Source organism: Megalops cyprinoides, chromosome 17 (genome assembly GCF_013368585.1).
Source record: "Megalops cyprinoides isolate fMegCyp1 chromosome 17, fMegCyp1.pri, whole genome shotgun sequence".
Classification (NCBI taxonomy): Eukaryota; Metazoa; Chordata; class Actinopteri; order Elopiformes; family Megalopidae; genus Megalops; species Megalops cyprinoides.
The window spans coordinates 6,233,304-6,243,527 of NC_050599.1; the positions used below are offsets into that span (position 1 = coordinate 6,233,304).

A 10,224-nucleotide genomic window follows, 5' to 3' on the forward strand; every position below is an offset into this window, starting at 1 on the left:
GGTTTGATTATATCGCAGATGGTTTAAAAATCCTTTAGCAAGCCAACACATTGATCTGATAATCAATCATTTTTGTATAAATGTGGGTGTACTGACTAAGACCGAATATATTATTTCTACATGCGAATTAATTACCTTTTGCGAGCTGACGGGGTTACTATGATAACACTGAAGCGTCAACGTGTATTTCTGTGATCGATTTTCCCTGGTACGGGTTGAGGCGATGATTTTAGCAACTAAAACTCAGTATGAACTACTTCTATTGGATAAGGTGCGTATTCGAGCGCAAAGAAGCCAATCGCAGACGTTTTCAGCTTTCGCTGTTTCTCTATTTTCGGTGAAGGCGAGTGCCCTCGCAGATCTGTGATTGATTATTCTTCCTTATTTCACAGGGAAGCGCTGGCACACGTGGGGAAGAGAGCTACTCAAACGTCCATTTTAAAGGGAGACATATGTTAGCCGGGCTCTACATGGGGTTTTGGTGTATATAATAGGGGGTATAAAAAATAAAGTTCGCTAGCCAGCGAGTTAGTTGTCGGTTTAGAATGGCGAATAATGGGGATGATGTAACTGACGCACAGTTTACGATCAAAGAAGGCGATTGCGTGGTATTGAAAAGAGGGGATGTTTTCAAAGCAGCGCAAATACAAAAGAAGAGGTAGTCAGCTTTCCAGTATGTTTTGATACCTGTCTAGCTGATGTTAGCATCCAGATGTGTATATTGGTAATATGTGCAAATATATGCAACGTTAGCCACCTAGCTAGCTTAGTTGCCGTGGATAAGGGCGTCCTCTGAAATAGCTAACTAGCCAGTAGCTAATGCTGCAGTAATTAACGGCTAACAAACATTGCGTGTCGATTGATTTGCTGTTAACTATTTTCGCTTGTTTTAACGCGCAGGAAAGTCATTTTCGAAAAGCAGTGGTTCCTCCTTGACAATGCGATTGGGGAGCTTTACGGAACCACATTTGAAGTTGCCTCAGGTGGAACACTACAGCCGCTAAAACCAAAACATAACGAGTGTTCAGCAGGTAACTTCAGTTTGCAATCTAGCTTGCTGTCCAGCTATATTTTCTATTGGTATTGAATTTGAAAATACGAGTTTCAGTTTCCCCTTAACGTGAAACGGACGTGGATTTGTAGTTCCATACCCTACGCTGAAACATCCCTACCCTATCTGGTGTGGGATGTTTCAGGAGTGCTCTGTAAATTTTGTAACCTATTCTCAGTTGTGAACTGTGAGAAGCATGGGTTATTTAACTGTAATATATGTACCCATGTTCGTCGTATGGCAGTGGTTACAGCTATGAATGTTAAGGCCCTGTAATAGCAGCTCGGTGTTTCACTTTGCATTGATCTGTCTTCTGCACAGAGATCAAAGAGGCAGGGACGGATAACAGGAACATCGTGGACGATGGAAGATCGCAGAAACTCACCAGAGATGACATAGAAACGTTAAAAGGACAAGGACTTAAGGGACAAGTAAGTGTTGGACAACAAGGTCATGGCTCCGTAAAGTGGTTTTTGCCTTATTTTATACATTGAGCTGACAGGAGTTTGGCGTTAGCCTGTATGTATGTAGACGTGCAGGCGAGTAGGCATATTCTCTCTGGTCCCTCTCCTCAGGAAATTGTACAGCAGCTGGTCGAAAACAGCACAACCTTCAGGGATAAAACAGAATTTGCTCAGGAGAAATACATCAAGAAGAAAAAGAAAAAGTGAGTTAACTAGGTATTTTGCACTGGTGGTATTTTTAATATCATGTATTTTGCAGAAGAAATTAATATTTACTTAAAAATTTAAGTTTGTCAAAGTCACTTGACATTGGTTTCATTTTAGACGCATGATACATTTTTGTTTTAGATTCTAGTATATGATCATTTCTAGCAATGAGTGAAATCTCATACAGAGTAATGTAGTTTTAGCAGAGTATTGTGTTAGTCACTAAAGCAATTACTGTTGTATGCCTTTATTCTAGCCCTTTTTAGCTTGATGATCAATTAGAATGTTACTGGGTGTTGTGTGGCTATGTTTTTTAACTGCACCTGTGATTTTTCAATATTTTGCCCTAATGACATGTATGTTGAATAAGAGTTTCCTCACAAATAATGATGGTTTTTGCACGTCTGGTGTTCCCACAGGTATGAAAATATCGTAACAATACTGAAGCCTTCTACTCGCATCCTAGCACAGATGTATCATGGCAGGGAACCTGGGAAAATCTGGTATGTCATGTTTAATATGGAGAACTGCATTACAATTAATTTTTTAATACAATATAATACATTAATATGAAAAATATTGTTGAATCCTGTTATATCAAGCTTCACTATAGCTTTCAAGGTATAGGGTGTGAGTTGCTTTAGAAGGGAAAAAAAAAAACAAGAATTGGACAGGTACTTTTCAAATTAGCTGATCTTCTCAGTCTCTCGATAATTGACTGAAGGAGCTAGTTGTTTGACTTGGTTTGACAGAGGGATCCTAGTTAGGTGTGCTTTTCCACTGTTATTCTGGCAGGTAACATAACCATGTGATGTAGAATAGCTCTGCTTCAACCCCGTATCAAAGCTATTACAAGCTGACATTAACTAGAAGCTTTGTGCCTCCAGACATAACCAAGCGATTTCTTTTAAAGTATGTATGGCTGACATCTTGAATAATCTGGATGGCAAAAGGCTCTAATTAGAGAAATATCTGCTCCTTTGTTAAAGTATTGAGTAGTTCGTCCTTGATTTATCTAAGTGATTAACTAGGTGGTGTACGCTCACGGCTGGCTGGAACATTAAAGTGACAGTTATCTACTGATTGCTGTGATCAGGTTGTCCCTGCTTGCACAGTGGGTGAGCACTTCTGCCTTTCCTGGTGAAAAATGAGAACAGCGGTTCATTGGAATAGAATATACTAAAGCCAGAATTGCAAACGTGCTTATCTCACTGCTCGAAAATTCAGTTTAAATGCTGTCAGCAGGGGGCCGGATGGAGTGCACTGTAAGCAGTGGCCATAACGAACTGAGAAACTGATTCTAGCAAGGTCTGAGCACATACCTCCACTGGCTGATTTCCATAAAGATCAAAGTAATTGAAGATCTTGTCTGTAAAACTAACAGGAAATAACGCTAGTAATTATACCCACAAGTCAATTGATGTGTAATTGGTGTGGAAAAATAGGAGACGGTGATGCTGCCTATGTTAAAAAATATATTTAATCTTGTCGTAAGTACATTTGATGTAATTGATGAAAATTGTATAGATGTATTAGATGTATCCTAAACTGCTTTTCAAGAGATTTTGTATTCATGGCTTTGAAGTACTTCATACTTTTATGACTATCAGACCTTTTTTTTTTTAACCATTGCACACCCAGAATTTATTGTGTGGCTGTCTTTTGGCGGTGTTTTATTTGTTATTATCCTTAGCTGATATTGTAATAGTGTGGTATGTTTGGATGTAACGTGTTTTGTTTATATTGGGGTCCCTTAGGTCCTTATCTGTTTGGTGTAGCAAGACCGATGCATGAAAAAAAGCACCATTCAGCGTCCTTGAAAAAACCCACGCATAAAATATTGGGCCTGTGGGAACCAAAATTTATTAAAAACGGTATTTACACCCCTGATAAGGAATATGAATTGTACTCTTAATATCCTGCCTTTTGTTGAAAACATGGAGCCTGTTGAAATATCAGCCCTCTCAGGATGTGAGATACGGCTTCCCTGTCACAATCTGACTCAGCGCTCATTGATATTCAGGGATCGTTCCTCAGGAGCATCTCTCATTGCGCTTGGCTGACAGCCATGTACTTCACAAAATCTTTTACTTTGCTGGATATAGCTATCCAGCTGTACTGAATACATTACACTGAAGTGCTGTTTTTGAGTTCAGCAGCTGAGAGTTAAGCATTAGGAGTTATGGCTTTACCACTTCTGAGTGAAATGATGTGCTTCTAAGTACCTTCTTTATTTTCTAGAAAGTTACAGGGAAATCCAAGGTACTCCTTGGTCAAGGTAGTGACTCATTTGAGTTTATTTTTTTAGTTAAGGTAATGTAACAAATGTATAAAGGCTTTTTAATTCGGTAACATTAACAAGTCGTGCTTTGGTTCTCGTATAGCAAATAAACCAGCAGCATTCAAATGCATATTGTTTGTGTCCTTTAAGACCCTTTCTTCTATGAACACCCATTTTCCTTATTTATTTTGTTTCAGATGAATATCAGTTTTTCTGCTCATCTCTGTTTGTCCTTCCTTGCCTTGGCCTGTTTCCTGTTCATAATTTCTCGTAGTGTTGGACAGACTGGTGCAGCAGAGTTTGGAGCATCACACATAGGACTGTCTGTGTTTCTGATGTCTCTCCCCTCCCTCCGCAGTCACCTGCGTTATGACAGCCTGGCCCAGATGCTCACCCTGGGGAATGTCCACGCGGGGACCAAGATGATCGTGTTTGAGACTTGTGCTGGTCTGGTATTAGGGGCAGTCATGGAGCGAATGGGAGGTACTAGAACACAAAACATATTACACAAGATTGTAAAACCTTTGTGTGGCTAATTTATAAAAAAAGTACAACATTGTTAGTCACGTTCAAGTCACTGTAGGAGTGTGCCCCTAACTAAACATTCAGATAATTGGGTGCTTAAAAAAACTGACAGTTCCAGCGCTTTGAGTCCTTGACAAGTGGTGCACAAAGAATAGACTGAAATTTATGTGCTGTTAAGCTTTGAAAGGAAGGTTTGATGAAAGTATATATGTCTTAATTTTCATGGATGGGATTCAAGCTCACACTTTTCTTACAGTCAACATCGCTGCATGATGAAACGGCACTCTTTTAGTACCCTGACAGGTGGTTTTGTGTTCTAACGAGCATGTCCCATTCTCCCGTTTCAGGCCACGGCTCCGTGATCCAGATGTACCCGGGGGGAGGCCCGGTGCGGGCCGCCACCGAGAGCTTCGGCTTCCCCGAGCGCTTCCACCAAACGCTGCACGAGTTCCCCCTCTGCAAAGTGAACGCCCTGCTGGCGGGGAAGCTGTCGCTGGACGCAGAGGGGAAAGGCGAGGAGGCGGACGCGGGGCCGGGGGACGCCCCCGGGGCTGTCCCGGCAAACCCCGCGGCGATGGAGGGGGAGGAGGGGAGCCCGGAGGCAGAGAGCATGGACACCAGCCCAGAGGGGCCAGGGAAGGAGAGGGAGGAGAGGGACAGACGCAGGGAAGATAAAGTAGGCCGGAGTATCATTCTCTCTCTTTAACGTAACCGACACCTGTTCCGTTGCTTACTGAAAAATCCAGGGTCGGTTAAAGTATTTATTGTGATTACTGAATTGTAATTATAATTGAATATATATTGAATTATGGTGTACATATAGTATATGATTGTATAAACTCTGCATACTATAATATACATACAGATATAATGTCCAAACATGGTGTAGCCAACAGTTTATTACAAATGTCTCTGTAAAGTTCTCATGTAAGATTGGTAGTTCTAGAAAATGAAGGCTGCTGGGGCCATTAATAGTGTATGGAAATTTGATGTGATGGTTTGCAGTACTTTTAATGTACCCTGGCCTTTTAATTTTTTTTAATGCTGGAACAGTTTCATACAGTGTCCAGATGCCTCGTTCTCACCATAATGATCCTGTTCCACAGGCCCAGGAGAAGAAGGTGAAGATGGCAGAGAAGAGGAAGAAATTGTCTGCAGCTGCCGCTCTGTTACAGGGGAGAGATGCTGATGGGTCAGTGAGATTATTATGATTATGGTTGTGATTATGACTGAGATTAGTGTTATTGTTATCGATGTTGTTCTATAGCATTGTGGAAGTTAGTTTGAATTCATAAGATGGTACACGTTAGCATAAGCAGGACAGCAAAGGAAATCTTTGATAACACTACATTTGGCAAAGTCAGTGAAGGATTTGTAGTTATTAATAAGGAACATGAGAGTCAAGAAGGAGGGGGGATTTAGAAATTATATTTAAGATTCATAAAGAGCAGTGAGAGCCTGCAGTACTTTATTTCACCACAGGAGAGAGTGAGAGAAGAAAGACTAAGATTCAAGTAGTATTCACATATGCACTTTGTTTAAAAGGGAACTCCAGTTGGTCTCTCGTCTTCAAACTCACTGGCATATGTGGGGAAGAAAAGCACTGTTAGCTTTGAAGAGGAGGCGGGGCAGATAAATTCACCCCACCTCTTCATGTCTATGATGTCACGGTCTTCAGATAAATCAAGTGAGGACGTGAGGTTTGGTTTTGTTTTATGTATAGAGAAGGAATTATACCACACAATTAACTTAAGCTAGAAGTTGGTCATTTTCAATTTCAGTTGTGCCTTGTGTACTAGCATTATGCAAAAAAATCATGCTTCAGTGCTGTCCCTGAATTAGAAGTCAGCATGGAATGCAACTTAGAGCTGTATATGAGAACACGCTCTTAGAAACGGGAGCACTAACTGAAGGTGTGAACCATGGGTAGAATTAAGCTGTGGAGTGGGGTGAGAGGAGAGGAAAGAAGCAGACAAGTCAAGCATCAGAATTCTTCATTAACTGAAGATGATGAAGAGCCTAGGGAGGAAGGCCAGCAGAGAGAGTATTACTGTAATCAAGGCGAGGAATAACCGAAGGCCAGTAAAGAGATTTCATAGAATATGAATATAAAAAGGTACTTACTCTGAATCTTACCTGGCAGTGAGACATAAGTTATTTGATGCCAGAAATTTAAAAAATTGATTTCTTCAGATGAACACTACAGACTCCAGAGAGGAAGAGAGGGTTTTCAAAGTTTTTATTTCAAAGACAACAGCAGGATGGTTACATCATGTTTTTGATAATTTATACTTCCCAGTCAGCTTTGCTTTTTTTTTTTTACACAGTTTCTCACTTTGTCTTATTTTACTTTGACGCTTTTGAACTGGAGCCAAAGTTAACTAAAGAAGAATAAGCCAACTTTGATCCCCTCCCTCCCAACACTGACTCAGAACATCGGACCACATGGGACTGCTAGCTAAGAACCTGCTTCACCAGTGTAGGCTGTGCAGTACAGATATAGCATCCAAATTCCCTCGCTGGTGATGGAGGTGTTGTGTAACATTACTGCACTGCGGTCCTTCCAAATGTGTGAGACTTTTTAGATGTGATTGGCAGCTCATTCCCTTGGATGAGCACACCAGGTGTGGTCGGTTACCTTGATCTCATCTGTTGTGACGCAGACTGTGTCGGGAATACGAGGAGAACAGAGGTGTAAAGTCAGCAGTGAGCTGTAGTAGACAAACCGTGACAGTGTTGTCATAGATGCTGATTGATTTTGTTAGTCAGGTTTTATTGCAAAATATGACAGGTGACATTACATAGCACATTACATAACACAAGTGCGAAACGGCACACATTACAGTGGACTACATGTACGTTCATAAAGAGTAACTGAGTGCCTGTATGCGTGCACACGTTTGTGTTTGTGTGGGTTCAGGATAGGTTGGTTTACACGATTACACAACATAAATACCCATATGTATTTATACCCCTAATTAAATAGGAGCAAACAATTTAACAGAAAATGCATATTGGATCACTGTTTTCTGCTTGAAATGAAAAGTGAGGATTTACAGAACGGCAGTTACAAAGATTTGAGTGGGTGTGGCCCTTGTGTTTTCTTCATTAAAATTCGTTATTTGTGAACTGAACAATATGGCTTTGCTTTACGCAGTGTATATATATATATATATATATATATATATATATATATATATATATATATATATATATATATATATATATAAAATGTATATGCATGTTCTTTTTATTTCTGCCATTTCTGTTCTCCAGGTTGGTGATTGCCAGTCGCCTCCATCCCTGCCCCGTTCTCCTGGGCCTGCTGAAATTCGTGGCCCCGTCTCGCCCCTTCGTGGTGTTCTGCCAGTACAGAGAGGTCATTTTCATTTCCCTCCACTCGTGCTGTGACTGTGATTTTCTTCAGGGATTGTCACTGAACTCTGCTCTCTCTCTCGCTCCCCGATCTGCAGCCGCTGATTGAGTGCTACACCAAGCTCAGGGAACAAGGTGGCGCCATCAACCTCCGGCTCTCGGAGACCTGGCTCAGACATTACCAGGTAATTTCCACCCCTCGCCTTCGATTTAATCGTCCCGCCGCCCATCTGATTCTGATTGCTGCGCGGAGAAATTTTGTCCTGTTAAGTAAGTCACGAAGAGCCGCTTGTGGGTTTACAGTGTTTCTGCTTATCGGACTGTAATAGTTTGCCTTCTCTGTGCTGGAAACGATAATGACACCTGTAAATGATGGGGCTTGATGCATGCAAACGTTGTTTTTGCAATGCACCCCCGCTAGGTACGGAGAAAATTCCCATTTGAATCACTGGCATCAATCTGTGTTTATTGCAGAATTCTCCAGTCATTCATATATAAAAGTGCCAGTGAGAAGGATCTCATATGGCACTCGTTGGTAGGCACTGTCGATGCCAGTTTTTTTTCTAGTGTTTATTTGATGCTGAACTAAATTTGTGAATGCCAGAGGTAGGAGAAGTTCCTCCCCAAGTTCAGAAGAACGTGGGTGTTGCTCGTTGCAGTCACAGAGCTGTTAGGAGTATGCAGGTGACCTTTGACCCCCCTGCTGCGTGATTGTGTTGCAGGTGCTGCCCAACAGGACACACCCTGTGTTACTGATGAGTGGAGGAGGAGGCTATCTTCTGTCAGGGACCACCGTCATGGCCGAAGCCTCCCAGCCCTCCGGCTCACAAAGAGCAGAGGAGCCTTCTCTCAAAAGAAAACTAGCGGAGACCGAAGGCTAATATCACAAGACAGTCTAGGTTTTTTAATAGTTAATATTGTTATTTTTCTGGAACGATGCCGAAAGAACCAAATTCTGTTTTACTTTGAGATGCGAGTGGGAAGGAAGACGATACAGAGAGCCTGTTTCGCCCACTTAAGCTGCTTCTAACTGAACTTTCAATCATCCAAACAGTTTAGGAGTTTATTTTTCATTTTATTTTACAGCAAGTGCCAAGCAGAAAACTAAATGTTTCATTATGGCAGGCCTGTACAGTGAATTACAAACCCAGCGATGTATAGACTTTTCAATAAATGATATGGAAAAAATTGTTTTCCTAGAGCGTGTTATGTGAAGTTATGTTTTCAATGCACTTGAAGCCTTCAGGGAATGTGGCATTGAGACACTACTGTTAGTGGTTACTGACGCTTGGTAATTGGTAAATTTTGCACCAAAGGAAACACGGACAAGCAAGTTGTTACTCTTTAATCATTTTAAGTGAAAGAATCTGGCATTTTCACCGAGGTTAGATGGGTAGTAAATTTTACACTTGTTCAGATTCTGATTCAGAGTGTCTTGTAGAGCGTCTGCCTTAGGTTGTGCATCTGTCACGGTTCGCATAGACTGTGCAATAGTAACATGTACGATTGGTTTTCTTTACACCTCCTGATGCAGTTTCTTCTTTTACACAGATTTCTTGTAATGTCTTTCTAGTTCCATTCATCCAATATTTAAAGAGCATTGGGTGTTCAAAATGACATCAAAGTCATTCCTGATTTAAATTCTGGATTTTTAAGGGGTGGTTCGTTTTCCCCTCTGTACACTGTCCCCAAAACTAAACAAATACAGTGAAGTGTAGTCTGCAGATTCCCTCCACACATGACGTTTCAGTCAGTAAGCATTTCAAAGCGTGAAAGAAAAAAAGTTTTAAGAAGTACAGACATCAGTTTCAAGGGGGTAAAAGTTTTGTGTGCAGATTAATTATAGATGGTAGAAGCCTCTTGTTTATACTCTGTTAAATGAAAATACCTCTGAAGCTTTGTACGGTCCAAAACTCACAGCACATGGGTAGTTATGAATAAAATATGTGTTTATTAAATTAATAGCATGTTGGCCTGTCTCTGGCCTTAATCGCTGCTTAAATGCCTTGTAGAAGGCTGCTAATTTCTGGCTGAAAGATGATGTCATTATGCGCCAGTCTTTTAAAGCATTAGAAAACTCCACTGCCGAGAACGGCCATCTTGTCCTTGCCCTTATTCTGTTTTCCAGTTCATTCCAAAGAAGTTTTATCGGGTTGGAGCTGGGGCTCTGTGCTGGCCACAGAAGTGGTCTGATGTAAACCATACATGGTAACATCCATAGTTTCACCATTTTCCCGCGGTCAGGTGGAGTGTTCCATGACTTGGTAGGATAGACTAATTGTGGTTATCACAGATTATCCATGTATCACAGTTGCAGCTGG

The 10,224-nt window shown here is 41.1% G+C and overlaps 1 protein-coding gene across 1 annotated transcript; it reads left to right on the plus strand.

Annotated features, from left to right (window-relative positions):
• The first annotated feature begins 411 nt into the window (after positions 1 to 411).
• Positions 412 to 9,053, plus strand: trmt6 (tRNA methyltransferase 6). The gene is made up of 11 exons (XM_036550296.1): positions 412 to 658; positions 901 to 1,031; positions 1,373 to 1,482; positions 1,627 to 1,718; positions 2,142 to 2,225; positions 4,362 to 4,486; positions 4,876 to 5,204; positions 5,635 to 5,720; positions 7,805 to 7,907; positions 8,002 to 8,088; positions 8,626 to 9,053. Exons 1-11 carry the CDS (start codon positions 546 to 548, stop codon positions 8,782 to 8,784), a joined length of 1,419 nt encoding a protein of 472 aa, XP_036406189.1. The 5' UTR covers positions 412 to 545; the 3' UTR covers positions 8,785 to 9,053.
• Positions 9,054 to 10,224: the final 1,171 nt, after the last annotated feature.